The 20317-nt window shown below is 36.2% G+C and overlaps 1 protein-coding gene across 1 annotated transcript; it reads right to left on the reverse strand.

Moving 5' to 3' along the window:
* Positions 1 to 2663: 2663 nt before the first annotated feature.
* On the reverse strand, positions 2664 to 18785 carry LOC135470459 (uncharacterized). The gene is made up of 22 exons (XM_064749422.1): positions 18497 to 18785; positions 16984 to 17123; positions 16463 to 16607; positions 15397 to 15463; positions 14880 to 14955; positions 14437 to 14532; positions 14250 to 14325; positions 13553 to 13736; positions 13126 to 13192; positions 12649 to 12715; positions 11998 to 12072; positions 11392 to 11490; positions 10061 to 10163; positions 9265 to 9318; positions 8912 to 8979; positions 8588 to 8772; positions 8237 to 8293; positions 7902 to 7962; positions 5737 to 5865; positions 5139 to 5234; positions 4824 to 4901; positions 2664 to 4416 (listed from the first exon to the last, which is right to left on the reverse strand). The coding sequence occupies exons 2-22, from the start codon at positions 17041 to 17043 to the stop codon at positions 4283 to 4285; spliced, it is 1977 nt and encodes a 658-aa protein (XP_064605492.1). The 5' UTR covers positions 17044 to 17123; positions 18497 to 18785; the 3' UTR covers positions 2664 to 4282.
* Between the last annotated feature and the right edge of the window lie 1532 nt (positions 18786 to 20317).

Consider the following 20317-nt stretch of genomic DNA (forward strand, 5'->3'; position numbering starts at 1 on the left):
CCGAGTTTGATTTTTAACGTGACGCCAACACGGTATATCACTACTCTAGTATTGTGGATAGTCAGATTATAACAGCAGTCAGGTTGAACAGGGTAATACAAAGTAGAGGCTGTATATTGAATCACCAGTTAAATACACTATTTAAAATACAAAGGACATTACATGAGCTCTGTCACGCGTTATTACTTACGATACGTTGCTGGAAATGGATCCGTGCCCGTACATCAGAATGGCTGACTGAAATTTCTAAAGAAATGTATAGAGGCTATACCGAATATATGTGGCGAAAAAATAACGATAAGTGCAAATATAAATTTTTGATGTTATTTTGTATAACAGCCCAAGTAATTATCTTTCACAAAATTTTGATAAATTGCATGTATCACCGTTTATAATGAACTTTTCAAAATTTATAAACCAAATCCTATTATAACTTTTTTTTTAAACTTTATAATCATTCTAACAATATAGATGGTATACCGGTCTGAAAATTTACATTTACTGAAAGGCAAAGATTTCTAAAAACAGTTTTATTTGCAATTGAATATATTTGTAATTTGCATGGTATGGAATAAATTTACAACAAAAAAAAATAGCTGCAATCACTCAAACTACAGTTTTGATTTGATTACTTGACTGACGTTTACGTCGTCCTCAAGAATATTTCACATATACGACTGCTGGCAGCGTTATGGTTGGAGGAAAAAGGGAAGGGTCTGGAGAAATACACGACCATCTGCAGCTAGCTGTCAGGCCTTCCCATGCACGTACCGTACAACCATGAAACCAACATGAGCTGGACTTGAGCTCATAGTGGACGCATCTATGTATTTGGAATTCTGGAATTAAGAATGGACCAAAACAGATATTGTATATAACATCTTATATAACAACAAGTGTGTGTTGCTGAAGACGAAATATTTCAAAATGAAAATGTTCAGACTAAACGCACAGAGAGCTATGACCATGGGATTGCATGTTGTCTTCTGTGCTATTGTATTGTTGCTTAGCAGTTGGCTCTTTCCATAGATTCGGGTGGAAGTCAACCAGAAAGGTGTTTCGATGGCGAAAAATTGTTCTACAGAGCAGGCAATGTTTTTTCGGGAACCAACCGTAAAGCCTCAGTGTCTGGAAGACAGCTTTACATTGATATCGAATGAAATACGTTGTACATGTTTGTAAATAAGATATAGCACATCCTCAAATGGGCGGAGGAAACTGGAATGCCCACATTAAACAACTGACCATTGGCGAGTTACTAGTGACCTCTCCCACTTGTGATTTACGCCATATACAGGGGAGGCACATGGTCTCCGACATACTGCATTAAAGACTATACAAGAGAGCACCGTCCAACGATGGAAACAGAGGAATCTAGAATAACTCGCTTTCGTAAAATGAGACTGAAGAAAGGTGTAGTGTCACCGAAAGATTGAAAGACAAGCACCTTTAGCCAGTGTCCACCACCGCACCAATAATTCGCCTCCCAAAGGCACCAACACGGAGACACCATGTAGGTGTTGTGCATTACCAATGTTACCATTCTGGGACCCAACACCATATCCAGTTGTATGTAGATCAAACCGGGATCAGAAAACTCTGGATTCTGGACGCATAAACCCACCAACATCGTCGCAAGAATAGCTGCAAAGACGGACAGAGCGTACAGTCTCTTTAAGTGATAAGGGGAGTATGTTTATCGTGTTGAATTAGATCGACACTAGATATATGAACAGTTGCACTCAAAGCGCCACTGAGATACACATTTCAATATCGACAACTTATATCCTAGAATTTTCACTCAGTCGTCTACAACATACATTGCGTCTTTCCTACATCTTTGAAAACTGTTCACTTCTCCTCTTTGTATCGTTCCGTCCGATTTCCTTACTTTATATACTTTCTTCACCGAAGAAAGACATAAACACAACGTTCAGTCGTTACAGAATCTATAATTTTGTGAATTCATTTTTGTCCACTACATATCTTGTGCCTTTCAACAATCACGCACAAAGGCAATAGGTTTGTTATAGGTCAGATCATTAGATTACCTTAGCTTTTGTTTATAAACTGGCTTGTTCTTAATACTGTCATCAGGTTTTGACCAAATTTAATATTAGATATCCACATAAATCGGATTTTATAGTATAGCCACAATTTTAACACATTGTACGAGTGGGCGGGGTTGGTTACCTGCAATGCCATGTATGTATTTTTCGAGTTGTCACTTTGTTTTGCCAAATTGATGAAGAATTGTTATCAAGTATACTGCCATGAATCTATGCACCATTTTTTCTTTCAGTCGTCTTCACATTGTCAGAATCGATTGTAAGGCAATTATGGCCCTTTTGTGCAAACGCTCCCGGGTCGTTTGATTTTTATTTGATTGAGCTATAACGTCGCTTTCAACACGGTTTTAGTCTCATCGCGATTTTATATAGTTCTAAATAGTAAGAAAGGTCGATGCCATCTGTAGTGTGGAAGCCCTTTGACTGGAAGCCATGCGGAAACCACCGATGGCGCCCTACTCAATGATAGTAAACTTGTACGGTAAAACGCAGTAATTGCATATGATGCAGTAAGAACAGTCTGAGTTTAAGAGATCTGTGTCTTAATCCCAGGAACAACACTAACATTGCGACGAAAATAAAATGAAGCCGAGTTTATCCAAAATTTATTAAATCGTGAAAGACACAGAAATGTTGAATGTGATGCCCCTTTGAAATATTTTAAGACAAAAAAAACAAAAAAACACAATACCAGGAATGAATCATAATCAAAACGTATGTGTATAAAAGTTATTAGATATATGTACACTGATTATTAAATGATTGAGCTCTGGAAAGATGCGGCATAGTTCTGTTGAACTGATAGCGTATAATAGGATATATCATGCGTTTGTCTATTCAATAGATTGCATAACACTTCACTTAACTTCACCCATTAACTTGCACATCACGCCATCAGGCTGATTTCTAACCCAGAGTTTGTCATTATGGTAAAAGAAAACACTTTCATTAAAAATTACAGCAGACTCATCGATTTATTAGCCACATATCGATGCCTCAGTTTTAAACCACATTATTATAGGCAACGGCACATCGCAGTATATACTCAGCCCAGTACACACTGGACTAAGTTTCAAGTCAATGTTGTCACCATTCGTATATACATTACGTAATTTTAGGTAACACATCTGCAATTTACATACATCTCACATAACCACTAACAGTTAATATTAGCATGCTTTTAAATATGGTCAAGTAACATTTTAAATGCATATCTATACCTCACCTTCCGGATTTTAATAACCACGTAAAAATGAAAAAACAGTCATGCATACATGTTTATTGAATGATAAGCATGTCCGTTTTAATGAAATCGACAATAGGTCATGAAATAAAATAGTATTGCAATATACGTGCATGTCTCTTTCACACCAAATTTGTTTAAATCCTGATTAAAAGTTCTGGAGAAATCCACCAAGTTTATTCACTGTTAAACTATGCAAATACGGACGAAAACATAAACGAGCGGACGGAGAAACTGGTCTTAAAGCCCTTGTCATTAGAACATTACAAGCTTCAAATTAAATTTGATTAACAAATATATTCAGAGAGTGACGTAATGGATGGATCCAGCACTGTAAGAATTGAATGCAAATCTATAGCTTGAACCACTGTATGTTGTTACAGTAAATCATGTTGTAAATATTTTACACCATTTTCCAACGCAATCCTGCACCTATGTGGTATAATTTTACTCTAGTCGATGTTTTTTTTAAAAGCATTGTCTGTAAAACTGTAGCGGTCTGACCATTTACAGCGCAGTTTGCTGTAAATGTACAGTTTTTTGTTTGTTTGTTGGTTTTGTAGATATGTACATTTTGTTAATTTGCAATGGAGTTAATTGAATGTTTACAATGGTATATGTGGAAATATGCTACTATTTTGGGTGTAAATATTAAACAGCACATCTTGTACATCTACAGTGAAAAGAACTGGTCACAAAATTGCCAGCACTTTTCACTGTAAAACTACAGTGAAATTTGTCACAGTGACAATACTTCCGATGGCGCACCACCCCTTCTCGTGACAACGTTACATTTCACGCATTCTCGGTGAAAGCAATTGTGACCTCATGACGTCACAGAAAGATTGAATATTTGTAACCAATGTGTGGGTCACACGGTTTGCCTATTTACAAAAATAATGCTTATTATTTGACAACTGCGTGTTTTTCATTGACAGTTGGAAAGCTCTATTACACTAGGTTTCTTTTATCACAACCATGTTATTTCCGGAACGGTGAATGTATCTACCGCAGGAACGTCCAGAGAGAGCTTGGCCTCTTCTAGCATGGATGTTATATCATCGAAAGCCGCAGCTATTTCTGTGTCACTTTTAGGCTTTGCTCCTGAAATTAAAGAGACAAACATGTGTCCATATATGAGGCCTTGTGCGACACACAAATACAGCATTTGTTCCACAGACAATTTACACTTTCTGTCCAATCAGTCAGAGGCCAATGGTTTTAAGTGCGAATATTGAAAGATAAACGTCTGAAAATAGTTCACCTGAGACTAACATTGGTGTAACACTCAGATTCGAATAAACGAAAGCCAGTGGTGAATTCGGCAAAAATGAAATCCTTATGCTCAGACACGCGGAAAGATATTGGAGAAAAAAGTAAATACTGGTAAGGAATTCCTTCCTAGCAGAAGTTATAGCCAATTACTGAAGGTCTTCATTTCACTATATACAAGGTAAAAATTGTTCACATTAATTAAAAAATTCAACCCTATGTTGCCGAGGTATACTTACGAATATCCAATGAATGTTCGCAAGTTAAGCATATATGAGGAAAGCGCACGCTCTGGACCTTCAGAGTGCAAAGACCAGCTGTCAAAAATCCAAAGAAGAAGGAAACAACAAAACAGTTATCAAGACATCAAACAACCGATATTTAATCCTAATCTTCCACCATGTAATACTTGTATACTTCCAAAAAATCTAACATTGTCACAATTTTGTAGAACGTATTTAAAACACTGAACGCTGTTTTCACCATATAGGTTTGATATTGCCAAACTCATCTTGCGCAAAATGAACTGAATAATTTGCTGTTAAGAGTCTTACCTTTCGTGAAAACAATATTACCGAATGTTGCCAAAGACCCTTTATTTGAAGCAGAAGGCTGCAATGTCACTTTCGTTTTGCCTCTCATCTCTGATCCTGGAAGTATTTATTTCTTTCTTAGTTTATTCTATTGTTTCTGAACAACATTTCCCCTATATATAACAGCTGTAAGATCTTAGGTCGGGGAAACATGTCTGACTAAGATACTTCAATTGACAATCAAACTTCCGGATATAGACTGAACAACAGAAAGAAATAAAATTACTGAGCCAATGAAGACACTCTCACCCCCATCCACTCCCAAGTTTCTAAACTTTATGAAATTAGCTTTGTACAACTGCTTGTGTACAGGCTTCATAGGCCAACATATGATATGTAATATTATTTTCAACCAACTGGTCGATTTAGCTTAGACACAAGTCGCAGTTGCTGGGGAGAAAGGTATCTCACTCATTTGCACCATGGCATTCGGGAAGTATAGCTATACATTCTCTCCTCAATATTGACAAAACCCTCTGCAGATAAATACAATGTCATGAGAAGTGTACCTGTACATAGGTATTGGTCAAATCACCTGAATCTGCATGACATTACTGACCTTGAACAAAGAGTTCCACCTCCTCTGTTACATCTGGGTCAGATTGGACACTAAAATCTGGAATTGGTTCTCCCTCAGTCGCAACAGTAACCGGAGGTACTAACCAGGATAGATGGGAAAAAGGATGCACTGGAAAGAACAATGAAAACGTAAAATCCTTGATGTGTATTAGGATCATTCAAATAATACAAAAAAGATCTTTTACGCATTCATCTATTAAAATAGATAGAGTATGCACACAACTTTTAAAATAGATCGTCTATGCATACATTCTTTTAAGATAGATAGTCTATTCAGACATGTTTTAAAACAGATCATATATGCATACGTGTTTTAATCAAGGCGTTCCTGAAAAAAAAAACCGAAACGAAAGTAAATCCTTGTGTATTCCCAATGTGTCAGTACAACTGTTCAGCTGACACAAAAGCTGTTCAAAACACAAAGAACAAAATCCCAATAAAAGGGAAAATACAAATCCCGTTTACGTATTTTTAACTGGATGAAAGTTCCAAATTGCTCGATTAAAAACTTCTTTGGCATTTGAGGATAAACTGTCCCAAACGCCATGAGACATCAACTGTGAGACGTCGGAAGTTGAAAGACAAAAATGGGTTTATTTTATGATTATTTGTCTCGCCTTGTTTGGCATCTATTTTTATTAAGTACGCCATGCTTGCACATGTTGCGTCAAACACGACATTCGTATACCGTTCGCAGACCATGTCACTTTGTGGGGCAAATATTAAATGAATAAGTTTGAAATATTTAAATTTGATTACATGTTCCGGGATACTGTTACAGGATTAGTGTCCGGATTTAGCTACTTGTCCTGAGTATAAAGATTATAACCCGTTTAACAGTATGTTTCCATAGAAACGTAATTATGACTTTAAATCCACCAAAAACAATAGGTCTACTAGTCTAGCCGATCCCCAGCCGGCCGCTCGGTAAAGCTCAGCGGTGACGTCATAGATGGCCAACCCAAGTTTAGCTGGCCTATATAACCTGAGAATTCGTATCAGAACGATGTCATTTTCGAGATGGATTGAAACTACACAGAAGCACATATACTGCCGTATCAATATGAACCCATAGTGGACGATGTTGAAGTTCCGATTTATGACAATGACATCTCTGGTCAAACTTCACATTCTGAGTTTTCAGGGGTTGAATTTGATCGTTGTCCACGCATTTACATCCCCACTGATAATACGGACTGTTAAGCTGTAGCTTTATCCTGTAGGTCTACATTTCGTGTGTATATCAGAGTTAATATTTACTATGCTTTCCTTCTGTCCGTTTCACAATAAATATCAATGTCCGCTTCACAATAAATATCAATGCCAAAGCTGTCAAACGGAAATTGCACTATTGTACACAGTTCACAATTTGTTAGAAGCCACTCATTGGTTTACAGGAGAGACATAACCAATGGGATAGCCTGTATCAAAGCCACATTCATTGGAAGTCATCACTTGGTTGTATCTACTTTTCTTTCATTATACCGGCATAGCAATTGATCAAAGCTAATGACGAATGAACTCCGGCTTTGTTTTACACCCACCAAGACCTATCACCAGAGTTTATATACAAAGATTTAAAAACTAATTTTTGCTCCCTGCTCTTAAAATTTAGCTGACAGCCAGGATTTATTATCCCACGTCCTGCCAAACCGGCAAAGATTTGGCTGTGTTTGGGGGTGGGTATAAAGCCCTTCCGTCTTGTGCCGTAAATCCACGCATTCCTGAGTGTCAAATCGTCTGGAAACTTGAAAAAACTAACCCTAGGGTTGTTCAACGACCTGTTTTTACAACCGTATGAAGAACAGCAAACCATTTCGTGGAGAAATTCGATATGCTTGTCCCTTGTGTTGTTTTTTTAATACTGAACCAAATGGCGAAGCTCTGACAGCTCGTAAAGGTTGGACTTGTATGACGTCATTCAGCGTAGACTACCGAGTGTTGCATAAACCCAGCCTCATTATCTAGTGATTTTAATGCCATATTACTTAGATTACTGTACTTTTTCCAATATTTTTCCACTCAATTATACAGGGGTAGTTAATTATGAATAAATAACCAATCTGGACACTAATCCTAAACATAGGTACATGTACGCATACATGGGTTATCCTACTAAATGGACACCAAAGATAAAATGCTTACATAATAGTCTGAGCTCTTTTAAATGCCTCAATAAGGTATTTGCCAATTCTTCATCTGATATCTGAAATCAGAAACATTGCATTGAAATATAGATGTTTTTAAACTTACAGCTTGTAAGTAAATTCTGTAAGTGAGGCTTAAACATCACACAAAACTATATATTCATCTGGTCTTCAACAGAACCACATACATAGTTTTTAAACACTATTTAACCCATCCGACATGACAGCAAATTTGATGCTTACTATATTTTCATAGGAATTTTGCCAAATCAATTTCATGTACTACATGTATTTACTTGTTTACCGTATATGTAAGTCGATGTCATAACTTACAATTTCACTGAGCGGTACAGGCTCTGCCATCGTCAGCTTTTCAAAAGTGTTGTACCCCTGTTTTCCAAAAAGAACACCAATGACCAATTTACAACGCAAATATAATGTGAATTTATCAGATGATAAGTTTTCATAACTGAATAATTATAAATAGATCATCACTTATATATGTCCAGAATAAAATGTATAATATGTTTTCGGAATGAAAACGATGCCCACATTATCATTCAAGAAAAAAGTTGCCAGCATTTGTCAATGTCCAGAAGAAGCCGAAGATTTCTGTTGCCTATGAAGTCCTTCAAAGGTCTTGGGTGGCATCGTAAACGAATGTATATGTATACATCACAGTACCTTTTGAATGATTTTGTCTGTGAATGCGCTAAGGTGGTGTTCTTCCAGTAGTTTGGAAACTCTGCTGTCCGCGCCGTAAAACTGAATGCCTTGGAAACAGATGCAGTTTCCGCCATAATTTTCAAGAACAACAAGCCTCCAGTATTGTGACTGGTCCGTAAAACTGAAGAAGTCCTGTGGTGTGCCTTCGATTAAAAACAGGAACATTCTATGTTAGAAACTTGCGAAAATTTTCAAAAACTTAATGGTCTGTACAGTAATTATTCCGTGATTTTGGATTCGCAAAAAGTTTCGTGATGACCATAAGCATGTAGATGTTCCTACCTGGGTCCGTTGGTTTGGAGTTACCAAGGCGTTTACAAAAAACTGTAGCAACAGAACACCATGGTCCTCTGAAAAGAGCAAAGATATTTGCAGTCATTCCGAAAGCCTGTCAGTTGAAAAAGTTGTCATTTAGAAAAGCGACGATTTAACCCATTACCTTATCTGTTTGAAACCAATTGGGGTATGGCGGGTATTTTTATACGTGCATACATAAAAAAACAAAATTCACTAACTACAATTCATACCCTGTTATCTTTAAGTAATTTTAACAAAGTGCAGCCAGCATGACCATCCAATGGTTAGTTAATGTACGAAACAAGAATGTAGTACATGCCGATATGAATCAAACTTACTGCAAAATCTCTGCTTTCTGTATCTCCATTTTTTTCACCATCTGAGGGCTGTTCCTGTTTGAAGAAAACATTAGGCCGAGCGTATACTCATTTGGCTATAATGCAAAACACATCACACCATGTAGGACCAATATATAGACGAAAAGAATAGAGCAAATCAGGACCACAAATAATTAATTATTCAGTAGCAATACCTTTTTTTAAATATATAGGCTTACTAAATTATAAAGATAAATATACATAGTTTTAGTCGTTAACATAATAAGCATTTCGGGAAGCGTTATAAATTGTGTAATCTAATTGTGGTTCTTCGATTAAGTTTGAACAATTAAAAGCAGTGCTATGTTTACAATACTGTGGCTGCCTCATCACGATGCATTCAGTGACACTGCAATTGAAAGTCCATTGAAAATCTATAGCAAAAAGTTTAAAACACTCCGATTGGTTTAATAGAAACTGCAATTTTCCAAACATAGAAAGAGAAAAACAACAAAAACTGGAAGTTTTTTCGTAGAATAGCAATGTTGTAAGTGTAATTAAATTGGCAGCCTGTCAGCCAACAGAAGGTAGAGTTCCTTCTATGGAACGGCTTTACGGCCCTGGTTTGGTTGTAAGCACAAAACTTACATACTCTGTTCAGCCCAAAATTTTCTTACAAAAAATTGTGTAAAAACTACAGATGCCATCATCAACAAACCTTAAAAAGTTTAACTTTTTCGAGTCAACGTCGTTTCAAATTTTTTCTGTTAAATGGGATATAAAAGAACAAAATCGGACTTTTCTGAAAGAAACTCACCATCCCCAAATTCTCATCCCTGTAATAATATGCTGATGCCCCATATCAAACACAGTCCAGGCATTGTGCTTCGAAGGGATAACCCAAAAGGTACTTGGATCACCTGTGCAAGTGCCACCAACAACAGATATAGTGATTACTCAAATTCTGTCACACGAAAAGAAACCAAGACGTACGTTATTCCGATTCTTTGTTGTTCGTGAATAATTTTCCGATATCAATGGTAAAAGTAGTTCTGCATTTGGTAGAAAATGCAACGATACATTAAATATACAATGCTCTAGTTTGCTTAGATACTGAATTAACAGTATGGTAATTTTAAATTTATGTGTTTAAATTAGCGCTCAATGAGAGAAAAAACATTGCTACTTGGATAAGTTTCAATGGGTAAAATACAAGAGAATACAACGCGTAGAACCAGAGCAGCAAGGACAGTGTGATAGATAGCAAGTGTATAAGGTATAAAAAAAAGACACTGGCGTCGCGGGTGAATTGATTTCGAACGCTCAAATGAGGTCCACGGATGGCTCAGTGACTGTATATGCATCATTTGGATTGGCCACAATAAACACAACTCTGTATATACTTAATATATATGAGTCTGAACTCTCTCATCATATTGCATAATCAAACAAGTTAAGATCCAACACTAGCAATGAGAAATTTGCAGTCAATAATCATCCCCACTTCAGTTTGGGAGATTAAAATTGCTATTGATCAAAAAATGACGCGTTTATAATGCTCATGCATGCTTGCATATTTAAAATGACCGTGCCTATATCTTATTATGTGCATGGGCATCGTATTTTTTTAAGAAAGAAACCAGCAATAAATGTTAGGTTTTCATTCTTCACGACCGGCCTGGATAGCACAGTTGGTAGAGCGTCCGCTTCAGGACCGGTAGATCCAGGATCAATCCTTGATCGAGTCACACCTAAGACTTTAAAAGAGGAAGTTGTAACTTCCTCGCTTGGCGTTCAGCATGAAGGGGATAGTGCAACGACTGGTTGACCCGTATCAGTATAATGGCTCGGGCGGGGCGTCTTACTTGCCTTCGGTAAGTCGTCTCAGTGATGCAGCACTAAATAAAAGAGCGGTGGAAATCCGTCCTGCAACAAGGAGGCACATTTCACGTACATGCACCCTAAGGATTCCTTCGTCGTCATATGACTGGAAAATTGTTGAGTACGACGTTAAACCCCAAGCACTCACTCACTCATTCATTCTTCACAGGCGAATGTTCAGGTATCTTGGGTGTGAAACTGAACACAATTACAGATAGCAATGCCACGGCAGTAAAGTTGTTCTGAGGTGAAAACTGGCGTTCTTACCGTCGAGAAGGTTTGTATTGGGATTACTGGCTGTACAGCTATTGCAAAAAGTTGGGGTGTTCTTAGTCCAATCCTTGCAGTGTGGAACTAGAGGATAATCTGCAGATAGTAAAAGATAAATTATAAAGATGGCATGCAGCTATGGGTGGTCAAACAATGAGTTTGGCAAAGCATGGTATTAATGGCAAAGTATTAATCTGTTAATTTTAACAGAAAGTCTTTTATTTGAGTGATGCTAGAATATATTCTGTTATTAGAACACAATATTGAGTCATATTCAACATAATATCCCGTTAGTATAATAGAATCGTTATGTTAAATTAATAGAATATATGTTTCATATTTAACAGAATAATCTGCTTCAGTACCAGAATACATTCTAGCATTACTCAGATAACACACTTTCTGTTAAATTTGATACTTTTGATAATTTCTTTTGAGAGTATAGATTTTCCTGTTCAAAACTACAAGGAATATATTTATGACATGTTACAATTAAATAATCAAAAGGAAAAAGTACGACATTTTACGGATACCTAATCTTTTCAGCATGCATATGTTGCTATAATATAAAAAATTAATAAAAGATGTTTATAAATTGCATACCTGTCTTTATATGAACAGAATCCTGTTTCCCATCAGACAAATATTTGGGGACTTTCGGATCTTTGCCAATATTTTCTTATACATAAAACAGAAATACATAAAACCATCAGTTTGTTATCATTTATTTATTTATTTGCGTTTCACGTTGCGCTCAATATACAATACTATCATAATACGGCGGTGTCCTGGACTAACGATATGGAAAGTCCAATATCGTTAGTTCAATGTCTATAGGTTGTGGCGACATCGTCTATATAGCCGGAAAACCAATAACACTTGTGTTGAAAAGTTGGCATATGGAAGTCAACAGATTTCCAGTAATATATATATATATATATATATATATATATAGAAAGAAGTTGATTGTTCTGATGTGAAGAATAGGTAAAGGAGAAAACAAAGGAAATCTTCTCAAATTTCTACATCGTTTTATTCCAACTGCAGTTTCGAATTTTGGTTCTCAGCAGGTATATATAATAATAATAATAATAATAATAATAATAATAATAATAATAATAATATATAGGGAAATTACGTCCAGCCCGGAAACAGATAGTGCTTGCATCACCATGTTACATATGTGTGCAAACATGGGACATTAATTCATTAAAAAATACATAAATGTCAGTGCGAATATTTTATTCAGCCTACCTGAAAATAGAGACAAAAATTCTGATGCTTTCTGGCTAGGAAGTCCTTTAGCAATCATTTCTGGGCTCTGTGAATAGCAAAACATATAATGAAAAGTGAATAAAATTGGCCCGTTGAAGTCAGGGCTTCAGCCCATACAGCTTTGAAAAATGACTTTACACACTAAATGTGCGAGATTATTTTTAAATCACAACAGATTGTATACGATTCTTGGAATAACTCTTACACCGTATAGTGAATTATTAAGTTTGAAAGACCCATTTAGACATTTAAGGAAGTCACCGTACCCGGATTTGAATGGAAATTCCCCAAACGTGCACTCTATTACGCGAACAACAAAAAATTTCCTTAAAAGAGTTATGCCGTCTGTATCATAAAATGCTGTCAGAATCATTAGAAAGAAGCTACCGGTATATCTTGCATTCATATATATGGCAGACAAGGGGACGGGAGTAAAAAGACAACTAAAGTATATACCTGAATTTCACCAGACACCAAATCTTTCCTTGCTCCATACTCCAACAAAGTTTTTGCCACATTAATCCTTAAAAGGAAAATGAAAATGAAAATACTCGCTCAAATGCTTAACCGACTTTGACATTGTAAGTTCGCAAAACCTACATTATTAACACTATATGTACCTCTTGAAGTGCCTTTTAGTCCTTATATGCTTTCACATATACAGTTCATGTTACATTATACTGTATATCATATCCTTTCTAATGTAGGTTTAATCATATAGGGCTTATTGTTAATACCTTGGAGACGTTTTACAGGGGGGAAATAGAATATATATATATATATATATATATATATATATATATATATATATATATATATATATATATATATATATATATATATATATATATATATATATATATATATATATAGACAGGCCTACCTGCAAAAGCGCACAGCCTCATGCAGAGGGCCTGTTTGTTTTGACGCATCGATTTTATTTGGGTCGAACCCGTAGTTCAGCATAAGTTCAACAATTTCACGGTGCCCTCTGATTGCTGCATGTATGATAGCAGACGTATTTCGTTTTAACTTGGGCACATGGTCCAGTATGGCGGATGCTGCATCTAAACAAAATAATTAGACAAGCACAAATGATCTCAATAGTTTTGTTCCATCATGTGTGCGAATAAATGAAACCTCATTTTTTCATTAACCTACATGAAGAGTAAAACGAAAACATTACGTAATGGCAATATATTCCAAAAACCAGAATCGCTAAATCGCTAAAGAATACGGTATGGATTTGAATATAGGCCTAACCACTAGCAAAATATGCATCATGTCATTACCATGGGGTACCGGCAGATTTTCCTCTCACAATAGTTGGCTCTTGTGTGAATTAGGACTTGCACGTCTTAAGTCTCGTTGCGCAGCCCATAACATATTGCGTTTTACGGTTTCATCTGTGACGTATTTTATCTACCAGTTGACGTCGCGTTGTAGACGCTTACAGTGGAATGTTCAGTCCGACTTCGAACGTATCACATTAAAATATCCCATTAAAGAAATGTTTTAATATCATTACTCTTATCTGGAGCATATATGCGGAGAGAACATTTTGTATCCAAACAGGCTACCTTTTCTGTTAAACATGGCAGCTAGGTCGAGGGCAAGTAGTCCTTGTTTATTTTTCAGATCTGTTTCAACGCCTGCCTGGAAAAAAGAAAATTGTTCATAAAAAACATGCACCTTTAATTACAGCGCATTCGTACAATACTAAAGAATACCAAAGCCGGTAAAGGATATAATCAAGACCATCATTACCTGAAGCAGTTTAAGAATTAACTGGACGTTGTTGGATGTGGAGTTTTGACAAGCAATATGTAACGGGCTGTTTCCATCGATATTGGCGATGTTAACCTACAAGAGCAAAACACAAAGACATGTATAGGGCAATTTATAAATGTCTCTGTTGTTATCCTAATAAATTTAAGGATACAGATTATTTCAACAATCTGTACATTTTCAAAAATTCTTGCCCTTGGCCTGCACATCCACGGTGAGATCCAAATTCTGTCGTCACGTCACAGAATTCTACACTGCATAATGTCAAAAAAAGTTATAATAAAAAGTAAAAAAAAAGTACTGATAAGGATAGCAGTATTTCGGGATAATAGAAACGACAGAATGGTTATAAATGCTGTCTCCAGATCGCTTGTATTTCATTACATCGTTAACATATACCAACATTTAAGTTAATCACTCACTGAGGCTTTGTTTTTCAGGAGTATTTCTACCATATCATTTCTGTCACTGAAAACTGCGATATGTAAGGCTGTGTTTCTGCAAAATAAAATGCGACAGGATTAACAAGATCACAACAAACTATACTTGAACACCTTTTAAAATATTTCTTTGTAGTGACGTTCACTTGCAGTAAGCTCTTCGCAATCAACATGCATCGAGTGTTAAATAATAACTCTCATGCACACACATTCTATATATATAATTTCATTGTTATTAATTTTACTGGCTGGCGTTATCTCGCGCATATATAAGAACACGTGTAACATTTCACTTGTTACCAGAAAAAGACTTAGGCCTATTACAAAACCGCATTTTGGCAATGGAAGTCAACCAGAATTTTCAAACCGAATTATAAATGGTACATATATATATATATATATATATATATATATATATATATATATATATATATATATATATATATATATATATATATATATATATATATATCCATCTATATACATTTTATTCACACACCCTTTGCTGTCCGTGGCATTTACATCAGCAGCATGGAATATCAAACTCTCCAACACCTCTTTATGGCCTGTAACACATAACGACATGTCGCTGTAAGTAATTGTATATAACTGAGGTTCTAACTGATACAAATCTTGGGGAAGTGTTTGTTTGCTAATACAGATCCGGCCATGTAGGCCTAGTTGGCAGCGCAACGGTTGGATGAATTATGTGCGTCGGGCTACAGCAATGAATGACAGGTTAAAGACTCGCTGGAATATGATACAGAAATACTGGTTGTCAAAACAACGCCATGACAGGGTAACCACTGTCGGTTTCGCTAACAACATAGCAGTCATAGGCAGTTGTCAAACTTTCTCCGACAGTTGTCTAGGCTTTGTCCGCTATGCATAGGCCTAAAGGTGTCTTCACCAACATTTAACTGAATTGGCTGTGAAGCAACAGTGTTTCTGCAACAAAGCCTAGCTAATATTTAAACCACAATGGACACTGGCCACATATCTCATTTAAAAGTATATGTTCTGTTGATAAACTCATCTTGAACCTGCACGATAATGTTAACCAATCACAAAGCTGACACGGTCTTAGCTATCCTGAAAATTAACAATGCAAAATCTCATCAATCTAATAATATTAGAGTAATATTTCATAAATCTCCCGATCTAGTGATGGGCTGAAATTATATATAGGTCCCTATGGCGTGTCCAATCCGGTAGGCAGCCAGGATATACATGACAGAACTGAACCAGCCCAAACGCGCAGCGTGGAGTCACTATCCTTCAGTTTCATGGCTTGCATGTCTATCATACAGGATGGAACAGTTAGTTGGCTGGACAATGCCAACAGTATGGTTGGATTGAAATTTTGTGTAGGCCATAGCAAAATGTGTAAAATACAAGATCTGAGAATATTTAATAAACTATTTTAACTGGAGTCAACATTTCGATACAACAAAACGAAGAAAACGTAGGATTCATATGTTGATTTTTTTATACCGTGTATACAGTCAGAAAATATAGCATGCATAATCTCTATATTATAAAGATTGTAATACCACCATATTTACCATGAAGGATGGCCAGTATAAGCGGTGTGTAACCAGACCCACGTTCGTGACAATCCACATTTATGTGCTTCAGGCGCAGGCGGATCCCTCCAGCAGGACTGTCAGCCTTTTGCACCTTAAAGTCGCCTTCAGGTAGGAACAGTTTCTGCAACATAACGGTCAAAGACGCCACATTAGAATATGAAATAAAGTAAAAAAAGTATTCAAAATTAATGCATTGATATATTATAGGTAATTTTTTAAAAGAATTAAGAAAGGGAACAGGTGAAACCGAAGTTGACCGACGTTTCCTTGTAAATTCAGTGAATACCTGGTTTTATTAGTACGCAGAATGTGATTCACCTGTTCCTTTAACATGTATAGCCTATTACAATTGTTACGCACCTGCAAGTGTATATATTGGATAAGACCTAAACCTAGTGCACTTAAGCAAAATTTATCTGCTTCTGAAATTGTTGGTTTTTGTATTAAAAGTATAAAATCTTCCAAAATCCAGGACAAGTGAAAGAAAATAAACATACCTGAAGTTTTATCTTATCATTGTTTTTTACAGCCTTCAAAAGATCCGTCTCTTTTCCCATCGTGCGGCGATTTTACAGAATTTTCCTCGTACCAGTCCTTAGATTCATATCTTTGATCTTCTGTTGTCGAAATCTAATGACTGGATAATTAAAAAGTGTTCATGATTATCAAAATGTAACGATATCATGACCATTTTTGTTCATAATGATTATATTTTTGAAAGAATCATGGAGGTTTCTCGTTGATATTCATAAGCATCATAGACAATGACATGTGCGTTTGCTGCATGGTTATAGGCTCGAAGAAAAAAGAAAAAATATGAGACAGAAAAGGAAAAAGTCGATACAAAGGGGAAGGCGAAACAATCACCAGTATATCAACATCATATCTTCAAAAGAATATAAATACATGTGCATATAAAGGCATAAGTTTTGGACTGTAAACTGTTCACGCGTCTGTCATTCAGTACGGAACCATAAGACAAGGCCTTATATTCACACATAATAAGCCGTCTGTAAACAATTTCGAACATTTCAAGCATTTCGAACGTTATATCTTCAATACTCTTTATTAATACATGTAGGCCTATGTGTTAAAAACTGAATGGAGCTACAGGTGACAAAGATCAACAGAACATCTAATTCAAGTACCGGTACACAAAAGATGTGACTGTGCAAGAGAGAACGTGAGCTGGGCAAGTTACGATCCACAAGCTAAACTTTGAATACTATTATATTGAATATTTAGTTATGATTGAACTCTATTTTGTTTCAGAACTGTATTTAGATTTACTCGACCTGGCCTGGAGACATGTGAGTAGTACCGGTATATTTCCATTCACATCTCATGTGTATGACCATGCCACTTCGTATTAAGCCTTCCCATTGTTCCCACAGACTGAAGACATTAGCCAGGAGTGTATACTGTAAATAGGCACTCAAGCTTGACCGTGACTCCAGCCAGTCTGTGTATAGTGTAACACATAACTTTAAACTGTATGCTTTATATCCTGAATGTTATTTAATATAAAGATTCCCGCACTCTACGATAACCATGCAGATTAAGAATCACACGTTCATAAACTATGTACCATCGGTATCGAGGCTGATTTTTCTACCAATATTGTTAAATATGTATTTTGTTAAACATATTTTACATTCTAGCGTGCTGTCTAAAAATGAAATCTATGAATGTCCCTAAATGGGTGACATAATGTTAAAACACTTAGTGAACACTGCTGGTCCAATGAGCTATCAAATGGGGAATCTAGTATTAAAAATTGAAGTCGACATTTCACACTCTTTTTATGGTACTGATGTGTCCTTAAAATAAACCACTATTATTATAAACCACGCATTATAAAGCACGTAGTATATATATTGGCATTTATATTCAGTTATTGGGTATTTAAGATTGCTGAAGCATCAATATAGACTAGTGGAAGAGTTAGCCTAAACGCATAACACTTTACACACATAAACGATAAATTTCGAAACTAAAGTGTGAACTCACTGTGTGCTGTAATTCACGGCTGTCCCACATCCTGCCTGACATTATGAAGTCCTGTATTGCAAATGATATACACCGACCTAACAGTTCACTGACTATACTACACTGAAAAAGACGCTTAGTCACACGGTTAATATAAGTGAATTGTCCAAAAGATGTAGGTATACGAATGATTCAAAACAGATAATCTCACCACTGTATCGTAGACCTACATATATAGGTTACATGTTGGAATCTACACTTGTTACTCTCTCTCGGTAACTGATCCGAACGGCGACATTTCAACCATAACTGCAGCCCCTGTAATTAGATGTTTTATAAATGTCACATACGTTGACTCAGGGGACAGTAATCAATTCAGAAGAAGGAAGTCTACCGATACGTGTAGTCCTAGCTGTGTGTACTGTTAAACGCGTATACGCTAACCCACATAAGCCTATATACCGCTCTTATCATTTGGGTGACTGTATATATCCTGTATATGTATATGTCAGACCCATTCACTCTATGGGGAATTCCTATTCAGTCTGATTTTCAGAGGCCTCGTCATTCTCCGATCAAGCCAGGTTATCAGTCTTGCAATAGAAACAAGATGTGTTGTCAGCACAATGGGAACTCAGTTAGGATGAAAGAAAACAGTTTCGAGTACAAGCGAGAAGGCAAAGAGGAGCTTACATCACGTATCAAAAAGGTTTAAAAAAATAAGTGCGTATGTGTTATGTAACAGCTAGCTTGAACATTAAGATTGCTGTACTACTAAGATGTATTATCGTCGTCTGCAAGGAATACATATAATCAACATATATTGAATTTCCGACTGAAACAACCATCGTGGAATCAGTGAAAACACTGGTTCGAATGAGATTCGAACTCACAACATATCAGGGTCTAGCCCCACCTATCGTCCAATTGAGCTATTAAGCCAGATGGAAACCGCTCACTTACATAGCATTTCGTATTTTCGACTTAACGATTAGGGTACGCAGAGCCTCGTCGATTGCAAATGGGACAGTGCTTCCAAAATCTATGTTGAAGCTATACCAAAAGTCTACAAACTGTTTTGACTTCTGATAAATAACTCAGTTTATATCGAAAAGTGGAATAGATGGTAAATTGATAATCCTTCGGTAAAAGAAAGAAAGAAAAAGTACAGCAATGTTAATTCCAATTAAATTTATCGGACTGATCTATAATTACTCAAATGCTCTCATCATATTTAATAGACAGTATAACATTAAAACAATGAAAATGGGCCAGACCTATGGGATGCTTAGTCCACCGTGCAGCAGAACCCTGGCTTATGGAGGAATGCCATATCTTTCTGACATATCTGCGATGTCAGATATGTCAAATGCAGTATTGTGATAGTGTATCTTTATTCAAAATATATTTCCCATATAATTTCTGTAGTTATAGATAGGCTATAGCCAGTATGTGAAAAATGTTGGAGTACATGGCATTAAGCAATTGCAATATATAATCAAATGTAATTATCGATATTTATACACGACAACTACTCAAGCACGGAGAATGAAACCAGAGTATCGACGACAGAGTGATTATTGGTAAAATGGTCCGTTTAAAGCAGATGAAAATACACAAGAAGCTATATAGACGCACACACGTATATATTAATTCATCTTTTTTTTAATCGAATTAAAATGTGGTGTTTCAACAGAGCAGAACTTAGTGAAATATTCATGTAATTATCTTTTTTGCGAGTATTCCTGAGTGGGTATATGTATAGAAGCGCTTTTGTGGCTAAGACATACGAGGTTAAGGTTCAAAACTGGCATTAGACAGAGGTCGTGTTTAGTGCATGCG

The sequence above is a fragment of the Liolophura sinensis genome, chromosome 7 (genome assembly GCF_032854445.1).
Source record: "Liolophura sinensis isolate JHLJ2023 chromosome 7, CUHK_Ljap_v2, whole genome shotgun sequence".
In the NCBI taxonomy this organism is placed as follows: Eukaryota; Metazoa; Mollusca; class Polyplacophora; order Chitonida; family Chitonidae; genus Liolophura; species Liolophura sinensis.